The following is a 26,666-nucleotide window of genomic DNA, read 5'->3' as shown; positions in this document are numbered from 1 at the left end:
GACTCCTGTAAAGGGCCTGCTGTAAAGGGCCTCCTGTAAAGGGCCTCCTGTAAAGGGCCTGCTGTAAATTGACTCCTGTAAAGGGCCTGCTGTAAATGGACTCCTGTAAAGGGCCTCCTGTAAAGGGCCTGCTGTAAAGGGCCTGCTGTAAATGGACTCCTGTAAAGGGCCTGCTGTAAAGGGCCTGCTGTAAATGGACTCCTGTAAAGGGCCTGCTGTAAATGGACTCCTGTAAAGGGCCTGCTGTAAAGGACTCCTGTAAAGGGCCTGCTGTAAATGGACTCCTGTAAAGGGCCTGCTGTAAATGGACTCCTGTAAAGGGCCTGCTGTAAATGGACACCTGTAAAGGGCCTGCTGTAAATGGACTCCTGTAAAGGGCCTGCTGTAAATGGACACCTGTAAAGGGCCTGCTGTAAATGGACTCCTGTAAAGGGCCTGCTGTAAAGGGCCTGCTGTAAAGGGCCTGCTGTAAAGGGCCTGCTGTAAATGGACACCTGTAAAGGGCCTGCTGTAAATGGACTCCTGTAAAGGGCCTGCTGTAAATGGACTCCTGTAAATGGACTCCTGTAAATGGACACCTGTAAAGGGCCTGCTGTAAATGGACTCCTGTAAAGGGCCTGCTGTAAAGGGCCTGCTGTAAATGGACACCTGTAAAGCCAGGTAACAATGGACAGACAGAACAGGTAACGATCATCAACTATATGACTCAGCGTGTCTAATCCCCCACTACACACACACACACACACACACACACACACACACACACACACACACACACACACACACACACACACACACACACGCTAACAGAAGAATCCAAGCCAGTTGATAACTATCAAACTAAATGAAAAGGACTCAGCAGCATCGTACCAATGGGGAGTCAGAAAACAACATGTTCCCACCAAGACATATGGATGTATTCCGTACAGAATCATGTCAACACTCACTATGGTAGATAGGCTACATATTAGACAACAGTGGATTTACTACAACACAAACCAGTGGCCTGTGGCTCACCTCTTTTCACGGGCCCTTTTTGATCGTCAAACCTTGAGATCAGTCTAAGGATGCAACTAAGTATGCCAACTACAACTAAAGCGGCATCCCAAATGGCATCATATTCCCTACATAGTGCACTACTTATGACCTGCCCTATTCCCTATATAGTGCACTACTTATGACCAGCCCTATAGAACCCTATTCCCTATATAGTGCACTACTTATGACCTGCCCTATTCCCTACATAGTGCACTACTAATGACCAGCCCTATTCCCTATATAGTGCACTACTTATGACCAGCCCTATTCCCTACATAGTGCACTACTTATGACCTGCCCTATTCCCTATATAGTACACTACTAATGACCAGCCCTATAGAACCCTATTCCCTATATAGTACACTACTAATGACCTGCCCTATTCCCTATATAGTGCACTACTTATGACCAGCCCTATAGAACCCTATTCCCTATGTAGTACACTACTAATGACCAGCCCTATAGAACCCTATTCCCTATATAGTACACTACTTATGACCAGCCCTATTCCTATATAGTGCACTACTTATGACCAGCTCTATTCTCTATATAGTACACTACTAATGACCAGCCCTATTCCCTATATAGTACACTACTTATGACCAGCCCTATAGAACCCTATTCCCTATATAGTACACTACTTATGACCAGCCCTATTCCCTATATAGTGTACTACTTTAGACCAGGGCCCTATAGAACCCTATTCCCTATATAGTACACTACTAATGAGCAACCCTATTCCCTATATAGTGCACTACTTATGACCAGCCCTATAGAACCCTATTCCCTATATAGTACACTACTAATGACCAGCCCTATTCCCTATATATTACACTACTAATGACCAGCCCTATAGAACCCTATTCCCTATATAGTGCACTACTAATGACCAGCCCTATAGAACCCTATTCCCTATATAGTACACTACTAATGACCAACCCTATTCCTATATAGTGCACTACTTATGACCAGCCCTATAGAACCCTATTCCCTATATAGTACACTACTAATGACCAGCCCTATTCCCTATATAGTACACTACTAATGACCAGCCCTATAGAACCCTATTCCCTGTATAGTACACTACTAATGACCAGCCCTATAGAACCCTATTCCTATATAGTACACTACTAATGACCAGCCCTGTGGAACCCTATTCCCTATATAGTACACTACTAATGACCAGCCCTATTCCCTATATAGTACACTAATAATGACCAGCCCTATTCCCTATATAGTACACTACTTAAGACCAGCCCTATAGAACCCTATTCCCTATATAGTACACTACTTACGACCAGCCCTATGGGCCCTGGTAAAAACGGTCCACTTAATCGGGGATAGGGTCCCATATGAAACATAACTATGTTTCCCTCTCCGGTTTGGCTCTAAACAGACATCGACATGAAGTCAACCAGCTCTAGTTCCTACCCCCAGATCCAGATCCTTCCCCAGCTCCCACCCCCAGATCCATGCTCCCACCCCCAGATCCAGCTCCTTCCCCCAGATCCTAACCCCAGATCCTATTTACACTAAAGGACCAAAAGTATGTGGACACCTGCTCATCGAACATCTCATTCCAAAATCATGGGCATTAATATGGAGGTGGTCCTCCCCTTGCTGCTATAACAGCCCCCAATCCTCTGGGAAGGCTTTCCACTAGATGTTGGAACATTGCTGCTATAACAGCCTCCACTCTTCTGGGAAGGCTTTCCACTAGATGTTGGAACATTGCTGCTATAACAGCCTCCACTCTTCTGGGAAGGCTTTCCACTAGATGTTGGAACATTGCTGCGGGGACTTGCATCCTGGCTCGCAGTCGGTGTTCCAATTCATCCCAAAGGTGTTCGATGGGGTTGAGTTCAGGGCTCCGTGCAGGCCAGTCAAGTTCTTCCACACTGAACTCAACAAACCATTTCTGTATGGACCTCGCTTTGTGCACGGTGCCATTGTCATTCTGAAACAGGAAAGGACCTTCCCCAAACTGTTGCCACATTGTTGGAAGCATAGAATCGTCTAGAATGTTATTGTATGCTGTAGCATTAAGATTTCCCTTCATTGGAACTAAGGGGCCCGAACCATGAAAAATAGACCCAGACCATTATTCCTCCTCCACCAAACATGTAGAGAGGTAGAGGGGTCTCAGGCTTCACTACAGCAGGGTCAGGGGTCACATGTAGAGTGGTAGAGGGTCTCAGGCTTCACTACAGCAGGGTCAGGGGTCACATGTAGAGAGGTAGAGGGGTCTCAGGCTTCACTACAGCAGGGTCAGGTTGGTCACATGTAGAGAGGTAGAGGGTCTCAGGCTTCACTACAGCAGGGTCAGGGGTCACATGTAGAGTGGTAGGGGTCTCAGGCTTCACTACAGCAGGGTCAGGGGTCACATGTAGAGAGGTAGAGGGGTCTCAGGCTTCACTACAGCAGGGTCAGGGGTCACATGTAGAGAGGTAGAGGGGTCTCAGGCTTCACTACAGCAGGGTCAGGGGTCACATGTAGAGTGGTAGAGGGGTCTCAGGCTTCACTACAGCAGGGTCAGGGGTCACATGTAGAGTGGTAGAGGGGTCTCAGGCTTCACTACAGCAGGGTCAGGTTGGTCACATGTAGAGAGGTAGAGGGGTCTCAGGCTTCACTACAGCAGGGTCAGGGGTCACATGTAGAGAGGTAGAGGGGTCTCAGGCTCCAATACATTAGAGGGAAAGTAAACAGGTCGTTGATTGAAGGAGATTAAAACACACGCAAGCAAAGCAGCTCAATGGAATTTAATTAACTTGCCATATATGAAATGTATGTTATTAGGCATTACTAGATTAAATGGCAAACGCAAGTACTCGTTCTGCTTGGCTGACTGGAATAGAAAGCCATTTTGAAGCAGGTCTAGTTTCCTACAGACAAATAGAGTATGATGCTCGTAGGGCTGCTACTGCTGCTGGCTTGGTGAATAGGACAGGCCTACATACAATCTGAAACACGGTCTCCTCCTAACACCCATGCAGGGGGATCCAGCTGCATTATGTATAATAGACATACATTCTAGTTCCAGGTTCCACATTACAGGTTCTAGTTCAGGTTCCACATTCCAGTTCCAGGTTCCACATTCTAGTTCCAAGTTCCACATTCCAGTTCCAGGTTCCACATTCGAGGTTCTAGTTCAGGTTCCACATTCCAGTTCCAGGTTCCACATTCTAGTTCCAGGTTCCATATTCCAGGTTCCATATTCCAGTTACAGGTTCCACATTCCAGTTCCACATTCTAGTTCCAGGTTCCACATTCTAGTTCCAGGTTCCACATTCTACATTCCAGTTCCAGGTTCCACATTCCAGTTCCAGGTTCCACATTCCTTTTCCAGGATCCACATTCCAGGTTCCACATTCTAGTTCAGGTTCCAGTTCCAGGTTCCACATTCCAGTTCCCACATTCCAGTTCCAGGTTCCACATTCCAGGTTCCACATTCCAGGTTCCACATTCCACATTCCAGGTTCCACATTCCATTTCCAGGTTCCATATTCTAGTTCCAAAGTTCCATGTTCTCTCTGGAAATCAAGCAGAGGACTGGCTGAATGAGTGAGTGACTAACTGGCTGGCTGGCTGTCCCATTACTCTGAGTCATTCAGGGTGAATGGGATGCCCTGGCAGGAGTCCTGTCTGGTCAAATCACAAGCTAATTAATAAGCAATAAGGCCAGAGGGGTGTGGCCAAACACCCAAGGTGCCTTATTGCTGTTATAAACTGGTTACCAACGTAATTAGAGCAGTAAAAATACATGTTTTGTCAACCCAGTGGTGTACGGCCTGAAATACCACGGCTTTCAGCCAATCAGCATTCATGACTCAGAAACACTCTGAATTGCTAAACTATCAACAAGGCTCTCTGCAGGGCTGTTCTGCACCCATGGCAATTACAATGTTGCAGCAAGGCTCCTTGATGAGTCGCTAAACTGTGTCCGGTGTCCTGGAGGATCCAGAGAAGAACAACCGTCACTAAATCAGCCCTGTGACTATACATGAAACGGATAGGTTTAACCCTGCTAGTGCTGTGACCTAGTGCTGTGACCTAGTGCTGTGACCTAGTGCTGTGACCTAGTGCTGTGACCTAGTGCTGTGACCTAGTGCTGTGACCTAGTGCTGCTAGTGCTGTGACCTAGTGCTGCTAGTACTGTGACCTAGTGCTGTGACCTAGTGCTGCTAGTTGTGTGACCTAGTGATGTGACCTAGTGCTGTGACCTAGTGCTGCTAGTGCTGCTAGTGCTGTGACCTAGTGCTGTGACCTAGTGCTGTGACCTAGTGCTGCTAGTACTGCTAGTGCTGCTAGTGCTGTGACCTAGTGCTGCTAGTGCTGCTAGTTGTGTGACCTAGTGCTGTGACCTAGTGCTGCTAGTGCTGCTAGTGCTGTGAACCTAGTGCTGTGACCTAGTGCTGTGACCTAGTGCTGCTAGTGCTGCTAGTGCTGCTAGTGCTGTGACCTAGTGCTGTGACCTAGTGCTGCTAGTGCTGTGATCTAGTGCTGCTAGTGCTGTGACCTAGTGCTGCTAGTGCTGTGACCTAGTGCTGCTAGTACTGTGACCTAGTGCTGCTAGTACTGTGATCTAGTGCTGCTAGTGGTGTGACCTAGTGCTGCTAGTGCTGCTAGTGCTGTGACCTAGTGCTGCTAGTGCTGCTAGTGATGCTAGTGCTGTGACCTAGTGCTGCTAGTACTGTGACCTAGTGCTGTGACCTAGTGCTGCTAGTGCTGTGACCTAGTGCTGCTAGTACTGTGACCTAGTGCTGTGACCTAGTGCTGCTAGTGCTGTGATCTAGTGCTGCTAGTGCTGCTAGTGCTGTGACCTAGTGCTGCTAGTGCTGTGACCTAGTGCTGTGACCTAGTGCTGCTAGTGCTGTGACCTAGTGCTGCTAGTACTGTGACCTAGTGCTGTGACCTAGTGCTGCTAGTGCTGTGATCTAGTGCTGCTAGTACTGTGACCTAATGCTGCTAGTGCTGTGACCTAGTGCTGCTAGTACTGTGACCTAGTGCTGCTAGTACTGTGATCTAGTGCTGCTAGTGCTGTGACCTAGTGCTGCTAGTGCTGCTAGTGCTGTGACCTAGTGCTGCTAGTGCTGATAGTGCTGCTAGTGCTGTGACCTAGTGCTGCTAGTACTGTGACCTAGTGCTGTGACCTAGTGCTGCTAGTGCTGTGACCTAGTGTTGTGACCTAGTGCTGTGACCTAGTGCTGTGACCTAGTGCTGCTAGTACTGTGACCTAGTGCTGCTAGTGCTGTGACCTAGTGCTGCTAGTGCTGCTAGTGCTGCTAGTGCTGTGACCTAGTGCTGCTAGTGCTGTGACCTAGTGCTGCTAGTGCTGTGACCTAGTGCTGCTAGTACTGTGACCTAGTGCTGCTAGTGCTGCTAGTGCTGTGACCTAGTGCTGCTAGTGCTGTGACCTAGTGCTGCTAGTGCTGTGACCTAGTGCTGCTAGTGCTGTGACCTAGTGCTGCTAGTACTGTGACCTAGTGCTGCTAGTGCTGCTAGTGCTGTGACCTAGTGCTGCTAGTGCTGTGACCTAGTGCTGTGACCTAGTGCTGCTAGTGCTGTGACCTAGTGCTGCTAGTGCTGTGACCTAGTGCTGTGACCTAGTGCTGTGACCTAGTGCTGCTAGTCCTGTGACCTAGTGATGTGACCTAGTGCTGCTAGTGCTGTGACCTAGTGCTGCTAGTACTGTGACCTAGTGCTGTGACCTAGTGCTGCTATTGCTGTGATCTAGTGCTGCTAGTGCTGTGACCTAGTGCTGCTAGTGCTGTGACCTAGTGCTGCTAGTACTGTGACCTAGTGCTGCTAGTACTGTGATCTAGTGCTGCTAGTGGTGTGACCTAGTGCTGCTAGTGGTGCTAGTGCTGTGACCTAGTGCTGCTAGTGCTGCTAGTGCTGCTAGTGCTGTGACCTAGTGCTGCTAGTACTGTGACCTAGTGCTGTGACCTAGTGCTGCTAGTGCTGTGACCTAGTGCTGTGACCTAGTGCTGCTAGTGCTGTGACCTAGTGCTGCTAGTACTGTGACCTAGTGCTGTGACCTAGTGCTGCTAGTGCTGTGATCTAGTGCTGCTAGTGCTGTGACCTAATGCTGCTAGTGCTGTGACCTAGTGCTGCTAGTACTCTGACCTAGTGCTGCTAGTACTGTGATCTAGTGCTGCTAGTGCTGTGACCTAGTGCTGCTAGTGCTGTGACCTAGTGCTGCTAGTGCTGCTAGTGCTGCTAGTGCTGTGACCTAGTGCTGCTAGTACTGTGACCTAGTGCTGTGACCTAGTGCTGCTAGTGCTGTGACCTAGTGTTGTGACCTAGTGCTGTGACCTAGTGCTGTGACCTAGTGCTGCTAGTGCTGCTAGTGCTGCTAGTGCTGTGACCTAGTGCTGCTAGTACTCTGACCTAGTGCTGCTAGTACTGTGATCTAGTGCTGCTAGTGCTGTGACCTAGTGCTGCTAGTGCTGTGACCTAGTGCTGCTAGTGCTGCTAGTGCTGCTAGTGCTGTGACCTAGTGCTGCTAGTACTGTGACCTAGTGCTGTGACCTAGTGCTGCTAGTGCTGTGACCTAGTGTTGTGACCTAGTGCTGTGACCTAGTGCTGTGACCTAGTGCTGCTAGTGCTGCTAGTGCTGCTAGTGCTGTGACCTAGTGCTGCTAGTGCTGTGACCTAGTGCTGCTAGTGATGTGACCTAGTGCTGCTAGTACTGTGACCTAGTGCTGCTAGTACTGTGACCTAGTGCTGTGACCTAGTGCTGTGACCTAGTGCTGCTAGTGCTGCTAGTGCTGCTAGTGCTGTGACCTAGTGCTGCTAGTGCTGTGACCTAGTGCTGCTAGTGATGTGACCTAGTGCTGCTAGTACTGTGACCTAATGCTGCTAGTACTGTGACCTAGTGCTGCTAGTGCTGTGACCTAGTGCTGTGACCTAGTGCTGCTAGTGCTGTGACCTAGTGCTGCTAGTACTGTGACCTAGTGCTGTGACCTAGTGCTGCTAGTGCTGTGACCTAGTGCTGCTAGTACTGTGACCTAGTGCTGTGACCTAGTGCTGCTAGTGCTGTGACCTAGTGCTGCTAGTACTGTGACCTAGTGCTATGACCTAGTGCTGCTAGTGCTGTGACCTAGTGCTGCTAGTGCTGTGACCTAGTGCTGTGACCTAGTGCTGTGATCTAATGCTGCTAGTACTGTGACCTAGTGCTGTGATATAAATCTGCTAGTACTGTGACCTAATGCTGCTAGTACTGTGACCTAGTGCTGTGACCTAGTGCTGCTAGTGCTGTGACCTAGTGCTGTGACCTAGTGCTGCTAGTGCTGTGACCTAGTGCTGCTAGTATTGTGACCTAGTGCTGTGACCTAGTGCTGCTATTGCTGTGACCTAGTGCTGCTAGTACTGTTACCTAGAGCTGTGACCTAGTGCTGCTAGTGCTGTGACCTAGTGCTGCTAGTACTGTGACATAGTACTGTGACCTAGTGCTGCTAGTTGTGTGACCTAGTGCTGTGACCTAGTGCTGCTAGTACTGTGACCTAGTGCTGTGACCTAGTGCTGCTAGTACTGTGACCTAGTGCTGTGACCTAGTGCTGCTAGTACTGTGACCTAGTGCTGCTAGTACTGTGACCTAGTGCTGCTAGTACTGTTACCTAGTGTTGCTAGTGCTGTGACCTAGTGCTGTGACCTAGTGCTGCTAGTACTGTGACCTAGTGCTGTGACCTAGTGCTGCTAGTGCTGTGACCTAGTGCTGCTAGTGCTGTTACCTAGTGCTGCTAGTACTGTGACCTAGTGCTGTGACCTAGTGCTGCTAGTGCTGTGACCTAGTGCTATGACCTAGTGCTGCTAGTGCTGTGACCTAGTGCTGCTAGTGCTGTGACCTAGTGCTGTGACCTAGTGCTGTGATCTAATGCTGCTAGTACTGTGACCTAGTGCTGTGATATAAATCTGCTAGTACTGTGACCTAATGCTGCTAGTACTGTGACCTAGTGCTGTGACCTAGTGCTGCTAGTGCTGTGACCTAGTGCTGTGACCTAGTGCTGCTAGTGCTGTGACCTAGTGCTGCTAGTATTGTGACCTAGTGCTGTGACCTAGTGCTGCTATTGCTGTGACCTAGTGCTGCTAGTACTGTTACCTAGTGCTGTGACCTAGTGCTGCTAGTTTTGTGACCTAGTGCTGCTAGTACTGTGACATAGTGCTGTGACCTAGTGCTGCTAGTACTGTGACCTAGTGCTGTGACCTAGTGCTGCTAGTACTGTGACCTAGTGCTGTGACCTAGTGCTGCTAGTACTGTGACCTAGTGCTGTGATCTAATGCTGTGACCTAGTGCTGCTAGTGCTGTGACCTAGTGCTGCTAGTGCTGTGACCTAGTGCTGTGATCTAATGCTGCTAGTACTGTGACCTAGTGCTGTGATATAAATCTGCTAGTGCTGTGACCTAGTGCTGCTAGTACTGTGACCTAGTGCTGTGATCTAATGCTGCTAGTGCTGTGACCTAGTGCTGTGACCTAGTGCTGCTAGTTCTGTGACCTAGTGCTGTGACCTAGTGCTGCTAGTGCTGTGACCTAGTGCTGTGACCTAGTGCTGCTAGTGCTGTGACCTAGTGCTGCTAGTACTGTGACCTAGTGCTGTGACCTAGTGCTGCTAGTACTGTGACCTAGTGCTGTGACCTAGTGCTGCTAGTACTGTGACCTAGTGCTGCTAGTACTGTTACCTAGTGCTGCTAGTACTGTGACCTAGTGCTGCTAGTACTGTTACCTAAAACAGTTTATACAATTTTAAAACATTACAATACATTCACAGATTTCACAACACACTGTGTGCCCTCAGGCCCCTACTCCACCACTACCACATATCTACAACACACTGTGTGCCCTCAGGCCCCTACTCCACCACTACCACATATCTACAACACACTGTGTTCCCTCAGGCCCCTACTCCACCACTACCACATATCTACAACACACTGTGTGCCCTCAGGCCCCTACTCCACCACTACCACATATCTACAACACACTGTGTGCCCTCAGGCCCCTACTCCACCACTACCACATATCTACAACACTGTGTGCCCCCAGGCCCCTACTCCACCACTACCACATATCTACAACACACTGTGTGCCCTCAGGCCCCTACTGCACCACTACCACATATCTACAACACACTGTGTGCCCTCAGGCCCCTACTCCACCACTACCACATATCTACAACACACTGTGCCCTCAGGCCCCTACTGCACCACTACCACATATCTACAACACACTGTGCCCTCAGGCCCCTACTCCACCACTACCACATATCTACAACACACTGTGTGCCCTCAGGCCCCTACTCCACCACTACCACATATCTACAACACACTGTGTGCCCTCAGGCCCCTACTCCACCACTACCACATATCTACAACACACTGTGCCCTCAGGCCCCTACTCCACCACTACCACATATCTACAACACACTGTGTGCCCTCAGGCCCCTACTCCACCACTACCACATATCTACAACACACTGTGTGCCCTCAGGCCCCTACTCCACCACTACCACATATCTACAACACACTGTGTTCCCTCAGGCCCCTACTCCACCACTACCAAATATCTACAACACACTGTGTGCCCTCAGGTCCCTACTCCACCACTACCACATATCTACAACACACTGTGTGCCCTCAGGCCCCTACTCCACCACTAAAACATATCTACAACACACTGTGTGCCCTCAGGCCCCTACTCCACCACTACCACATATCTACAACACACTGTGTTCCCCTCAGGCCCCTACTCCACCACTACCACATATCTACAACACACTGTGTTCCCTCAGGCCCCTACTCCACCACTACCAAATATCTACAACACACTGTGTTCCCTCAGGCCCCTACTCCACCACTACCACATATCTACAACACACTGTGTTCTCTCAGGCCCCTAGTCCACCACTACCACATATCTACAACACACTGTGTGCCCTCAGGCCCCTACTCCACCACTACCACATATCTACAACACACTGTGTGCCCTCAGGCCCCTACTCCACCACTACCACATATCTACAACACACTGTGTGCCCTCAGGCCCCTACTCCACCACTACCACATATCTACAACACACTGTGCCCTCAGGCCCCTACTCCACCACTACCACATATCTACAACACACTGTGTGCCCTCAGGCCCCTACTCCACCACTACCACATATCTACAACACACTGTGTTCTCTCAGGCCCCTAGTCCACCACTACCACATATCTACAACACACTGTGTTCTCTCAGGCCCCTACTCCACCACTACCACATATCTACAGTACTACATCCGTGTGTGTGTGTGTGTGTGTGTGTGTGTGTGTGTGTGTGTGTGTGTATGCATGTGTCTCTGTCTATGTTTGTGTCTCTTCACAGTCCTCGTTGTTCCATAAGGTGTATTTTTATCTGTTTTTTAAATCTGATTCTACTGTTGCATCAGTTACCTGATGTGGAATAGAGTTCCATGTAGTCATGTCTCTATGTAGTACTGTGGAATAGAGTTCCATGTAGTCATGGCTCTATGTAGTACTGTGGAATAGAGTTCCATGTAGTCATGTCTCTATGTAGTACTGTGGAATAGAGTTCCATGTAGTCATGGCTCTATGTAGTACTGTGGAATAGAGTTCCATGTAGTTATGGCTCTATGTAGTACTGTGGAATAGAGTTCCATGTAGTCATGGCTCTATGTAGTACTGTGGAATAGAGTTCCCTGTAGTCATGTCTCTATGTAGTACTGTGGAATAGAGGTCATGGCTCTATGTAGTACTGTGGAATAGAGTTCCATGTAGTCATGTCTCTATGTAGTACTGTGGAATAGAGTTCCATGTAGTCATGGCTCTATGTAGTACTGTGGAATAGAGTTCCATGTAGTCATGTCTCTATGTAGTACTGTGGAATAGAGTTCCATGTAGTCATGGCTCTATGTAGTACTGTGGAATAGAGTTCCATGTAGTCATGGCTCTATGTAGTACTGTGGAATAGAGTTCCATGTAGTCATGGCTCTATGTAGTACTGTGGAATAGAGTTCCATGTAGTCATGGCTCTGTGTAGTACTGTGGAATAGAGTTCCATGTAGTCATGGCTCTATGTAGTACTGTGGAATAGAGTTCCATGTAGTCATGTCTCTATGTAGTACTGTGGAATAGAGTTCCATGTGGTCATGTCTCTATGTAGTACTGTGGAATAGAGTTCCATGTAGTCATGGCTCTATGTAGTACTGTGGAATAGAGTTCCATGTAGTCATGGCTCTATGTAGTACTGAGGAATAGACTTCCATGTAGTCATGGCTCTATGTAGTACTGTGGAATAGAGTTCCATGTAGTCATGTCTCTATGTAGTACTGTGGAATAGAGTTCCATGTAGTCATGGCTCTATGTAGTACTGTGGAATAGAGTTCCATGTAGTCATGGCTCTGTGTAGTACTGTGGAATAGAGTTCCATGTAGTCATGGCTCTATGTAGTACTGTGGAATAGAGTTCCATGTAGTCATGTCTCTATGTAGTACTGTGGAATAGAGTTCCATGTGGTCATGTCTCTATGTAGTACTGTGGAATAGAGTTCCATGTAGTCATGGCTCTATGTAGTACTGTGGAATAGAGTTCCATGTAGTCATGGCTCTATGTAGTACTGAGGAATAGACTTCCATGTAGTCATGGCTCTATGTAGTACTGTGGAATAGAGTTCCATGTAGTCATGTCTCTATGTAGTACTGTGGAATAGAGTTCCATGTAGTCATGGCTCTATGTAGTACTGTAGAATAGAGTTCCATGTAGTCATGGCTCTATGTAGGACTGTGGAATAGAGTTCCATGTAGTCATGGCTCTATGTAGTACTGTGGAATAGAGTTCCATGTAGTCATGGCTCTATGTAGTACTGTGGAATAGAGTTCCATGTAGTCATGGCTCTATGTAGTACTGTGGAATAGAGTTCCATGTAGTCATGGCTCTATGTAGTACTGTGGAATAGAGTTCCATGTAGTCATGTCTCTATGTAGTACTGTGGAATAGAGTTCCATGTAGTCATGTCTCTATGTAGTACTGTGGAATAGAGTTCCATGTAGTCATGGCTCTATGTAGTACTGAGGAATAGACTTCCATGTAGTCATGGCTCTATGTAGTACTGTGGAATAGAGTTCCATGTAGTCATGTCTCTATGTAGTACTGTGGAATAGAGTTCCATGTAGTCATGGCTCTATGTAGTACTGTGGAATAGAGTTCCATGTAGTCATGGCTCTGTGTAGTACTGTGGAATAGAGTTCCATGTAGTCATGGCTCTATGTAGTACTGTGGAATAGAGTTCCATGTAGTCATGTCTCTATGTAGTACTGTGGAATAGAGTTCCATGTGGTCATGTCTCTATGTAGTACTGTGGAATAGAGTTCCATGTAGTCATGGCTCTATGTAGTACTGTGGAATAGAGTTCCATGTAGTCATGGCTCTATGTAGTACTGAGGAATAGACTTCCATGTAGTCATGGCTCTATGTAGTACTGTGGAATAGAGTTCCATGTAGTCATGTCTCTATGTAGTACTGTGGAATAGAGTTCCATGTAGTCATGGCTCTATGTAGTACTGTAGAATAGAGTTCCATGTAGTCATGGCTCTATGTAGGACTGTGGAATAGAGTTCCATGTAGTCATGGCTCTATGTAGTACTGTGGAATAGAGTTCCATGTAGTCATGGCTCTATGTAGTACTGTGGAATAGAGTTCCATGTAGTCATGGCTCTATGTAGTACTGTGGAATAGAGTTCCATGTAGTCATGGCTCTATGTAGTACTGTGGAATAGAGTTCCATGTAGTCATGTCTCTGTGTAGTACTGTGCACCTCCCGTAGTCTGTTCTGGACTTGGGGACTGTGAAGAGACCTCTGGTGGCATGTCTTGTGGGGTATGCATGGTTGTCTGAGCTGTGTGCCAGTAGTTTAGACAGACCTCTGGTGGCATGTCTTATGGGGTATGGATGGGTGTCCGAGCTGTGTGCCAGTAGTTTAGACAGACCTCTGGTGGCATGTCTTATGGGGTATGGATGGGTGTCCGAGCTGTGTGCCCGTAGTTTAGACAGACCTCTGGTGGCATGTCTTATGGGGTATGGATGGGTGTCCGAGCTGTGTGCCAGTAGTTTAGACAGACAGCTCTGTGTATTCAACATGTCAATACCTCTCATAAATACAAGTAGTGATGAAGTCAATCTCTCCTCCAATATCAGCAAGTAGATATTGACATGCATATTATTAATATTAGCTCTCTGTGTTCATCCAAGGACCAGCCGTGCTGCCCAGTTTTGAACCTTTTTTGTGGCACCTGACCACACGACAAAACTAGGGCCTGTAGGCCCTGCCTTGTTGATAGTGTTGTTAAGAAGGTAGAAACTAGGGCCTGTAGGCCCTGCCTTGTTGATAGCGTTGTTAAGAAGGTAGAAACTAGGGCCTGTAGGACCTGCCTTGTTGTTAAGAAGGTAGAAACTAGGGCCTGTAGGACCTGCCTTGTTGATAGTGTTGTTAAGAAGGTAGAAACTAGGGCCTGTAGGACCTGCCTTGTTGATAGTGTTGTTAAGAAGGTAGAAACTAGGGCCTGTAGGACCTGCCTTGTTGATAGTGTTGTTAAGAAGGTAGAAACTAGGGCCTGTAGGACCTGCCTTGTTGATAGTGTTGTTAAGGTAGAAACTAGGGCCTGTAGGACCTGCCTTGTTGATAGAGCTGTTAAGAAGGTAGAAACTAGGGCCTGTAGGACCTGCCTTGTTGATAGTGTTGTTAAGGTAGAAACTAGGGCCTGTAGGACCTGCCTTGTTGATAGAGCTGTTAAGAAGGTAGAAACTAGGGCCTGTAGGACCTGCCTTGTTGATAGTGTTGTTAAGAAGGTAGAAACTAGGGCCTGTAGGACCTGCCTTGTTGATAGTGTTGTTAAGAAGGTAGAAACTAGGGCCTGTAGGACCTGCCTTGTTGATAGTGTTGTTAAGAAGGTAGAAACTAGGGCCTGTAGGACCTGCCTTGTTGATAGTGTTGTTAAGAAGGTAGAGCATCGCTTTATTATGGACAGACTTCTCCCCATTTTAGCTACTGTTGTATCAATATGTTTTGACCATGACAGTTTACAATCCTGGATTACTCCAAGCAGTTTAGTCACCTCAACTTGCTCAATTTCCACATTATTCATTACAAGTTTTAGTTGAGGTTTGGGGTTTAGTGAATGATTTGTCCCAAATACAATGCTTTTAGTTTTAGGACTAACTAGGACTAATATTTAGGACTAATATTTAGGACTAACTTATTCCTTGCCTTTCATTTTGAAACTAACTGCAGCTCTTTATTGAGTGTTGCAGTCATTACAGTCGCTGTAGTAGCTGACGTGTATAGTGTTGAGTGATCCACATACATGAATTAAGATTTTTTAAAGTAACAGCTAATTTGGGGAATTCCTGATTCTACCTGGATTATGTTGGAGAGGCTTCCATTAAAGAGGACCCTCTGTGTTCTGTTAGACAGGTAACTCTTTATCCACAATATAGCAGGGGGTGTAAAGCCATAACACCCTCTGTGTTCTGTTAGACAGGTAACTCTTTATCCACAATATAGCAGGGGGTGTAAAGCCATAACACAAGTTTTTCCAGCAGCAGACTATGATCGATAATGTCAAAAGCCGCACTGAAGTCTAACAATACAGCCTCCACAATCTTTTTATCATCAAATTCTCTCAGCCAATCATCAGTCATTTGTGTAAGTGCTGTACTTGTTGAATGTCCTTCCCTATAAGCATGCTGAACGTTTGTCGTCAATTTGTTTACTGTGAAATAGCATTGTATCTGGTCAAACACCAAGTTTACTAAGGGTTGGTAACAGGCTGATTGGTTGGCTATTTGAGCCAGTAAAGGGGGCTTTACTATTCTTAGGTAGAGGAATGACTTCAGCTTCCCTCCAGGCCTGAGGGGGCACACTTTCTAGCAGGCTTAGATTGAAGATGTGGCAAATAGGAGTGGAAATATCGTTCACTATTATCCTCAGTCATTTTCCATCCAGATGGTCAGACCCCAGTGGCTTGTCATTGTTGATAAACAACAATATATATTTTTTCACCTCTTTCACACTCACTTTACAGAATTTAAAATGACAATTCTTGTCTTTTATAATTTGGTCAGTTATACTTGGATGTGTAGTGTCAGCGTTTGTTGCTGGCATGTCATGCCTAAATTTGCTAATCTTGCCAATTAAAAACTCATTAAAGTAGTTGGCGATATCAGTTGGTTTTGTGATGAATGAGCCATCTGATTCAATGAATGATGGAGATGAGATTGCCCTTTTTCTGAAAATGTTACTGAAGATGCTCCAAAGCTTTTTACTGTCATTCTTTATATAATTTATCTCTGTTTCATAGTGTAGTTTCATCTTCTTTTTGTTCAGTTTAGTCACATGATTTCTCAATGTGCAGGACGTTAGCCAATCGGTTGTTCAGTTTGGTCACATGATTTCTCAATGTGCAGGACGTTAGCCAATCGGTTGTTCAGACAGACTTATGTGCCATTCCTTTTAGCCTCCTCCCTCTCAACCATACAATGTTTAATTCCTCATCAATCCACAGGGATTCAACCGTTTTTACAGTCATTTTCTTAATGGGTGCGTGTTTATTAGTAACTAGAAAAAGCACTTTCATAAATGTGTCAAGTGCAGCATCTGGTTGCTCCTCATTACACACCACAGACCAGCAGCGTCTGGTTGCTCCTCATTACACACCACAGACCAGCAGCGTCTGGTTGCTCCTCATTACACACCACAGACCAGCAGCGTCTGGTTGCTCCTCATTACACACCACAGACCAGCAGCGTCTGGTTGCTCCTCATTACACACCACAGACCAGCAGCGTCTGGTTGCTCCTCATTACACACCACAGACCAGCAGCGTCTGGTTGCTCCTCATTACACACCACAGACCAACAGATATTCTTTACATCAACAACATAGAAATCACTACACTACTTTTTGTATGACCTCTTATACACTATATTAGGCCTAGCCTGACCTCTTATACACTATATTAGGCCCAGCCTGACCTCTTATACACTATATTAGGCCCAGCCTGACCTCTTATACACTATATTAGGCCCAGCCTGACCTCTTATACACTATATTAGGCCCAGCCTGACCTCTTATACACTATATTAGAACCAGCCTGACCTCTTATACACTATATTAGGCCCAGCCTGACCTCTTATACACTATATTAGGCCCAGCCTGACCTCTTATACACTATATTAGGCCCAGCCTGACCTCTTATACACTATATTAGGTCCAGCCTGACCTCTTATACACTATATTAGGCCCAGCCTGACCTCTTATACACTATATTAGGCCCAGCCTGACCTCTTATACACTATATTAGGCCTAGCCTGACCTCTTATACACTATATTAGGCCCAGCCTGACCTCTTATACACTATATTAGAACCAGCCTGACCTCTTATACACTATATTAGGCCCAGCCTGACCTCTTATACACTATATTAGGCCTAGCCTGACCTCTTATACACTATATTAGGCCCAGCCTGACCTCTTATACACTATATTAGGCCCAGCCTGACCTCTTATACACTATATTAGGCCCAGCCTGACCTCTTATACACTATATTAGGCCCAGCCTGACCTCTTATACACTATATTAGGCCTAGCCTGACCTCTTATACACTATATTAGGCCCAGCCTGACCTCTTATACACTATATTAGAACCAGCCTGACCTCTTATACACTATATTAGGCCCAGCCTGACCTCTTACACACTATATTAGGCCTAGCCTGACCTAGCCTTAACCAGGTAGGCTAGTTGAGAACACCTTTATTTAACCAGGTAGGCCAGTTGAGAACACCTTTATTTAACCAGGTAGGCTAGTGGAGAACACCTTTATTTAACCAGGTAGGCTAGTTGAGAACACCTTTATTTAACCAGGTAGGCTAGTTGAGAACACCTTTATTTAACCAGGTAGGCTAGTTGAGAACACCTTTATTTAACCAGGTAGGCCAGTTGAGAACACCTTTATTTAACCAGGTAGGCCAGTTGAGAACACCTTTATCTAACCAGGTAGGCAAGTTGAGAACACCTTTATTTAACCAGGTAGGCCAGTTGAGAACACCTTTATTTAACCAGGTAGGCTAGTTGAGAACACCTTTATTTAACCAGGTAGGCAAGTTGAGAACACCTTTATTTAACCAGGTAGGCCAGTTGAGAACACCTTTATTTAACCAGGTAGGCAAGTTGAGAACACCTTTATTTAACCAGGTAGGCTAGTTGAGAACACCTTTATTTAACCAGGTAGGCAAGTTGAGAACAAGTTCTCATTTACAATTGCGACCTGGCCAAGATAAAGCAAAGCAGTTCGACAGATACAACGACACAGAGTTACACATGGAGTAAAACAAACATACAGTCAATAATACAGTATAAACAAGTCTATATACAATGTGAGCAAATGAGGTGAGAAGGGAGGTAAAGGCAATAAAAGGCCATGGTGGCAAAGTAAATACAATATAGCAAGTAAAACACTGGAATGGTAGATTTGCAATGGAAGAATGTGCAAAGTAGAGATAGAAATAATGGGGTGCAAAGGAGCAAAATAAATTAATTAATTAAATACAGTAGGGAAAGAGGTAGTTGTTTGGGCTAAATTATAGGTGGGCTATGTACAGGTGCAGTAATCTGTGAGCTGCTCTGACAGTTGGTGCTTAAAGCTAGTGAGGGAGATAAGTGTTTCCAGTTTCAGAGATTTTTGTAGTTCGTTCCAGTCATTGGCAGCAGAGAACTGGAAGGAGAGGCGGCCAAAGAAAGAATTGGTTTTGGGGGTGACTAGAGAGATATACCTGCTGGAGCGTGTGCTACAGGTGGGAGATGCTATGGTGACCAGCGCGCTGAGATAAGGGGGGACTTTACCTAGCAGGGTCTTGTAGATGACATGGAGCCAGTTGGTTTGGCGACGAGTATGAAGCGAGGGCCAGCCAAGGAGAGCGTACAGGTCGCAATGGTGGGTAGTATATGGGGCTTTGGTGACAAAACGGATTGCACTGTGATAGACTGCATCCAATTTGTTGAGTAGGGTATTGGAGGCTATTTTGTAAATGACATCGCCAAAGTCGAGGATTGGTAGGATGGTCAGTTTTACAAGGGTATGTTTGGCAGCATGAGTGAAGGATGCTTTGTTGTGAAATACGAAGCCAATTCTAGATATAGTAGTAGGAGACAAAGAAGAAAGCATTCTTCAGACAGTCAGGTATTGTGCTGGATGCTTCCACAGCACACACAGGCTCAACCAGACAGTCAGGTATTGTGCTGGATGCTTCCACAGCCCACACAGGCTCAACCAGACAGTCAGGTATTGTGCTGGATGCTTCCACAGCCCACACAGGCTCAACCAGACAGTCAGGTATTGTGCTGGATGCTTCCACAGCCCACACAGGCTTAATCAGGTTCAGACTTGACATGCTTCATCTTGACACTTTCCCAGAGCGCAATTAACTTCTATGCTAGCACAGAGACTCACTGGGCCCTGGGGGACAATTTAGCAGCGTCAAGCCTCAGAGAGACAGAGTTTGAGTCCCCAACGGGACCTTGTTCCCTATATAGAGTGTACCAGAGCCCATGGTCAACAGTATTGCACTTTCTAGGGAACAAAGGTGCCCTTTCGGATGCAGGCAGAAAAACAGAGAGCTGGAGAGATGGTTAAGATGGTTAAGATGGCTAAGATGGATAAGATGGTTAAGATGGATAAGATGGTTAAGATGGATAAGATGGATAAGATGGTTAAGATGATAAGATGGTTAAGATGGATAAGATGGTTAAGATAGATAAGATGGTTAAGATGGATAAGATGGTTAAGATGGATAAGATGGATACGATGGTTAAGATGGTTCAGATGGATAAGATGGTTAAGATGGATAAGATGGTTAAGATGGATAAGATGGTTAAGATGGTTGAGATGGTTCAGATGGTTAAGATGGATAAGATGGTTAAGATGGTTCAGATGGTTCAGATGGATAAGATGGTTAAGATGGATAAGATGGTTAAGATGGATAAGATGGATAAGATGGATAAGATGGTTAAGATGGTTAAGATGGATAAGATGGTTAAGATGGTTAAGATGGATAAGATGGTTAAGATGGTTAAGATGGATAAGATGGATAAGATGGTTACGATGGTTAAGATGGTTAAGATGGATAAGATGGTTAAGATGGATAAGATGGTTAAGATGGTTAAGATGGATAAGATGGTTAAGAGGGTAAAGATGGTTAAGATGGTTGAGATGGTTAAGATGGTTCAGATGGATAAGATGGATGAGATGGTTCAGATGGATGAGATGTTTAAGATGGTTAAGATGGATAAGATGGATAAGATGGATTGGATGGTTAAGAGGGTTAAGATGGATAAGATGGTTCAGATGGTTAAGATGGTTAAGATGGATAAGATGGTTCAGATGGATAAGATGGATGAGATGGATGAGATGGTTAAGATGGTTAAGATGGATAAGATGGTTAAGATGGATAAGATGGATAAGATGGTTAAGAGGGTTAAGATGGATAAGATGGTTAAGATGGATAAGATGGATAAGATGGTTCAGATGGGTAAGATGGATAAGATGGATAGGATGGATAAGATGGATGAGGGTTAAGATGGATAAGAGAAAAGCTGCATCCCTTCATGTCTTTTTCTGCCTCTGTCACCAAGCTGCCACGCGCCGAGCCTAGTCATCCGTGTCCACTCGTACACGCCTCATAACCACCACGTCATATTAATCCCCACTATCTGTGCGTCCCAAATGACACCCTATTCCCCTTTATAGTGCACTACTTTGGACCAGAGCCCTATGGTACCCTAATTCCCTTGTTTTAGTGCACTAATTTGGACCAGAGTCCTATGGGTGCCCTGTGTAGGCAACAGCCAACAGGGTGCCATTAACAGGGTGGCGTTTGGGATGCAGCCAGTCACTGTGTCACAGAAGAGAATATGATATGGCTATTACTTTATTACCATATCATGTCATTAAGGTTTAATATGAGTTCTGGAGAGGTCAAACACTCAAGGATTTTCTTCTCTCAGAGACATTTTCTTCATAAACTTCTCTAAAGTTTATAAACAGATATTAAAGGAACCTGTCATGATTCATCTGGTCAGGCTGTAATGGGTCTGTCTCCTGGGTCGTACACTCTGGTCAGGTTGTAATAGATCTGTCTCCTGGGTCGTACACTCTGGTCAGGTTGTAATAGATCTGTCTCCTGGGTCGTACACTCTGGTCAGGTTGTAATAGATCTGTCTCCTGGGTCGTACACTCTGGTCAGACTGTAATAGATCTGTCTCCTGGGTCGTACACTCTGGTCAGGTTGTAATAGGTCTGTCTCCTGGGTCGTACACTCTGGTCAGGTTGTAATAGATCTGTCTCCTGGGTCGTACACTCTGGTCAGGTTGTAATAGATCTGTCTCCTGGGTCGTACACTCTGGTCAGGTTGTAATAGATATGTCTCCTGGGTCGTACACTCTGGTCAGGTTGTAATAGATCTGTCTCCTGGGTCGTACACTCTGGTCAGGCTGTAATAGGTCTGTCTCCTGGGTGGACAAATACACAGTGACCAGGTGACCCCCATGGATATGTTCCTGGCAGGGCACAATTACAAGGCTGACCCAAATCCAAATTATTTTAGGTTGGGGAAAACAGAGATGAATCGTCTCGGTGGGCAGCTTACAACCTAAGAATAAACACTGCACAAAAAGGAAATGGCCGTCACTTTCATCTTAAAAATGATGTAGTTGCATACCAGGGTAAATGCCATAGAGTATACCTACCTAATAAATTATTCAACAATTAATAAGAAGTCTCAATATGTAAATTAGTCTCTCTTGAGTCTTGCTGATCTCAAGGACAATGTGGCACAATGCCAATTCAATACATATTTTTAGAGGGCAAAGAGTTAAGAAGAAGAAGAAACAGCATTGAGTTCTAGAATAATGTACATAATTATTTTGTTCTAGAATAATTCATCGCTACATAATTATTTTGTTCAGAATAATGTACATAATTATTTTGTTCTAGAATAATTCATCACATAATTCTGGTTCTAGAATAATTCATCGTACATAATTCTAGAATAATTCTCCTGGGTTCTAGAATAATTCATCGCTACATAATTATTTTGTTCTAGAATAATTCATCGTAATAATTATTTTGTCTGAATCTTCTGGGTACATAACTCTGGTTCTAGAATAATTCATCGTACATAATTCTTTTGTTCTAGAATAATCTCATCGGGTCTACATAATTTTTGTTCTAGAATAATTCATCGCTGTTCTAGAATAATTCATCGTACATAATCCGTCTTCTAGAATAATTCATCGTGGACATAATTCTTTTGTTCTAGAATAATTCAGTGACCAGTGACATAATTATTTTTGTTCTAGAATAATTACAAGGGTGACCCAAATAAATTATTTTAGGTTCTAGAAAATTCAGAGATAATTATTTTGTTCTAGAATAATTCATCGGTTCTAGGCAGCTTACATAATTATTTTGTTCTAAGAATAAACACTGCACAAAAAGAAAATGGCATCACATAATTCTTTTGTTCTTAAAATGATGTCATTGCATACCAGGGTAAATGCCATAGAGTATAGAATAATTCATCGCTACATAATTATTTTGTTCTAGAATAATTCATCACTACATAATTCTTGAGATCTAGAATAATTCATCTACATAATTCTTGAGTTCTAGAATAATTCATCACTACATAATTCTTGAGTTCTAGAATAATTCATGTGGCTACATAATTATTTTGTTCTAGAATAATTCATCAATACATAATTTTTTGAGAATAATTCATCGAATAAGATTTTGTTCTAGAAAATTCAGCATTAATTCTTTTGTTCTAGAATAATTCATCGCTACATAATTATTTTGTTCTAGAATAATTCATCGCTACATAATTCTTTTGTTCTAGAATGATTCATCGCTACATAATTCTTGAGTTCTAGAATAATTCATCGCTACATAATTCTTGAGTTCTAGAATAATTCATCGCTACATAATTCTTGAGTTCTAGAATAATTCATCATTACATAATTATTTTGTTCTAGAATAATTCATCGCTACATAATTATTTTGTTCTAGAATAATTCATCGCTACATAATTCTTGAGTTCTAGAATAATTCATCATTACATAATTATTTTGTTCTAGAATAATTCATCGCTACATAATTCTTGAGTTCTAGAATAATTCTTCGCTACATAATTCTTGAGTTCTAGAATAATTCATCACTACATAATTCTTGAGTTCTAGAATAATTCATCACTACATAATTCTTGAGTTCTAGAATAATTCATCACTACATAATTCTTGAGTTCTAGAATAATTCATCACTACATAATTCTTGAGTTCTAGAATAATTCATCACTACATAATTCTTGAGTTCTAGAATAATTCATCACTACATAATTCTTGACTTCTAGAATAATTCATCACTACATAATTCTTGACTTCTAGAATAATTCATCACTACATAATTCTTGAGTTCTAGAATAATTCATCACTACATAATTCTTGACTTCTAGAATAATTCATCACTACATAATTCTTGACTTCTAGAATAATTCATCACTACATAATTCTTGACTTCTAGAATAATTCATCACTACATAATTCTTGACTTCTAGAATAATTCATCACTACATAATTCTTGACTTCTAGAATAATTCATCACTACATAATTCTTGACTTCTAGAATAATTCATCACTACATAATTCTTGACTTCTAGAATAATTCATCACTACATAATTCTGATTTTAACCCAACAACACTAAACACACATTGATCCGGTATGTAGTAGTTAAGCAGCAGCAGCACATTAACGAGAGCTATAAGACGCTGCTGTTATCTCCCCTAAACTGTGTGACCTTTGACTGTGCTGCGCCCCATTCAGATGGCTGTAATTACCCTTTGACCCCCAGTGCTATCGACCTACACAGAACACAAATATAAACACAACATGTAACAATTTCATTGATTTTACTGAGTTACACTTCATATAAAGGAAATCAGCCAACTGAAATAAATTCATTAGGACCTAATCTATGGATTTCACATGACCTGGGAATACAGATATGCATCTGTTGGTTATAGATACCTTTAAAAAAATATATGGTATGGGCAGGCATAAACTAAGGACAACAAACATAATTGCCTTTCATCGATTGGCAATTTGAATGGACAAAAATACTGCAATAGGATCCTGAGGCCCATTGGCCTCACAACGGGCCTCACAACGGGCCTCACAACAGGCCTCACAACGGGCCTCAGGATTACGTTGCAGTATTTTTATGCATTCAAATTGCCAATCAATAAAACGCAATTACGTTCGTTGTCCGTAGCTTGTGTCTGCCCATACCATAACCCCACCGCCACCATGGGGCACTCTGCTCACACGACTCATTACACATGGTCTGCGGTTGTGAGGCCGGTTGGCCGTACTGCCAAATTCTTTAAAACGAAGTTGGAGGCGGCTTATTGGTAGAGAAATAAAACATTAAATTCTATGCCAACAGCTCTGAAGGACATTCCTGCAGTCAGCATGCCAATTGCAGACTCTCTCAAAACTTGAGACATCTGTGGCATTGTGTTGTGTGGCAAAACTGCATACTTTCATTGTCCACAGCACAAAGTGCACCTGTGTAATGATCATGCTGTTTAATCAGATTATTGATATTCCACACCTGTTAAGTGGGTAGTAGTTCTGTTTATCTGATGGATCCTGTGTAGTAGTATGCGCACACACGGTACATCCAGTTCTATCCAAGGTATAATATCCAGTTCTATCCAAGGTATAATATCCAGTTCTATCCAGTTCTATCCAGTTCTATCCAGTTCTATCCAGTTCTATCCAAGGTATAATATCCAGTTCTATCCAGTTCTATCCAAGGTATAATATCCAGTTCTATCCAGTTCTATCCAGTTCTATCCAGTTCTATCCAAGGTATAATATCCAGTTCTATCCAGTTCTATCCAGTTCTATCCAGTTCTATACCAGTTCTATCCAGTTCTATCCAGTTCTATACTAGGTATAATATCCAGTTCTATCCAGTTCTATCCAGTTCTATCCAGTTCTATCCAGTTCTATCCAAGGTATCATATCCAGTTCATTAAGGTGAAGCAGCCTTACCATTCTCGGTGCTTTCATGTTCAGCAATACATCCATTTCCCATACATCGAATAAGTAGGTAAAGCAACAAGACACATACAGTAGCAAAGCAAGAGACACAAAAGTGGTTATCCTATAGCATGAAGTTGAAAGCTTCAGTTCCCTACCGTTCTCAGTGTTCTCATGCTCGGTGTCTGTGAGTGTCAGATTAGAGTTGGCCCTGCTGGACAGGCAGGAGCTGCGTCCTGACTTGGTGTTGCGACCCCACAGTCTAACAGCGTGCTCCGGGGACATGACCCCGTCCGGCTCCGTGTCGGCGTCCGAGCACATGCTCACAGAGTAGTCACGGTGAGGCAGACCCATGCCCAAACCACCACCAGAACCAAGACCCAGGTCGTCACGGTATGACGCCACGTGAGGAGGGAGAGGATCCCCAAAACCTAGGTCTCTGAGAGAGAAATCTGCTCCTGGAGGAGGACAGGTACAATAGACACAGACAGACAGACACAAAACAGACAGAAAGATAGAAAGAGAAGAGAAAATGTATCCACATTTGCAATGAATCAGTACAATACAGACAAGATGGTGTACTGTGTTTCCATAACATTGTGCAACATCAGAGAGGGGAATGGGACAGTAAGAGCCTACATAATGCTGTAGTTACAGACTTAGGCTGCTTCCAGTGCTACTCCTTTCTATACATTTAACATCCATGGTGTGGCTTTACGAGCAGATGTTCTCAGGTCACCACTCCGCTCATTACAGCTGTGTCCCGATTCTCTACATGGTGCACTATTTTTGACCAGGGCCGATAGGGGCACGATATAGGGAATAGGGTGCCATTTGGGTTGCAGACCCTAGAAGGTCATAAGACATCAGGGAAGCATCAGATATAGGTCCCTCCTTATCTCCCCCTGCAGCCGTCCTAACCCCTACAGCCGTCCTAACCCCTACAGCCGTCCTAACCCCTACAGCCGTCCTACAGCCCTCCTAACCCCTACAGCCCTCCTAACCCCTACAGCCCTCCTAACCCCTACAGCCCTCCTAACCCCTACAGCCCTCCTAACCCCTACAGCCCTCCTAACCCCTACAGCCGTCCTAACCCCTACAGCCGTCCTACAGCCTTCCTAACCCCTACAGCCGTCCTCTGCCCTGCAGTCTTGTTGAAATCAAACTAACAAGAAATTTAACAAATGCCACACTCAAAAATTGTGACAGGGAATATACAGCTCACTTGGAAAGTATTCAGACCCCTATTTCTCAACATTTTGTCACGTTACAGCCTTGTTCTAAAATGGATTAAATTGTTTTTTCCACTCATCAATTTACACACAATGACAAAGCGAAAACAGGTTTTTAGAAATCTAATAAACAGAAATATCACATTTACAGAAGTATTCAGACCCTTAATTCAGTACATTGCCTTAGCACTTTTGGCAGCAATTAAAGTCTTGAGTCTTCTTCGGTATGATGCTACACGCTTGGTAC

General features: G+C 44.5%; 1 protein-coding gene across 1 annotated transcript in view; it reads right to left on the bottom strand.

The window, feature by feature from the left end:
* The window catches only part of tenm4 (teneurin transmembrane protein 4), a 718,236-nt gene that overhangs the window by 515,692 nt on the left and 175,878 nt on the right, over nucleotides 1–26,666 (bottom strand). Inside the window, 1 exon segment of the mRNA XM_042296535.1 lies at nucleotides 25,346–25,645. Coding sequence (XP_042152469.1) covers nucleotides 25,346–25,645 — 300 coding nt within the window.

Source organism: Oncorhynchus tshawytscha, linkage group LG13 (genome assembly GCF_018296145.1).
Source record: "Oncorhynchus tshawytscha isolate Ot180627B linkage group LG13, Otsh_v2.0, whole genome shotgun sequence".
In the NCBI taxonomy this organism is placed as follows: domain Eukaryota; kingdom Metazoa; phylum Chordata; class Actinopteri; order Salmoniformes; family Salmonidae; genus Oncorhynchus; species Oncorhynchus tshawytscha.
The sequence above is the reverse complement of the archived record's forward strand: the minus strand, read 5'-3'. Positions and strand labels throughout refer to the sequence as shown.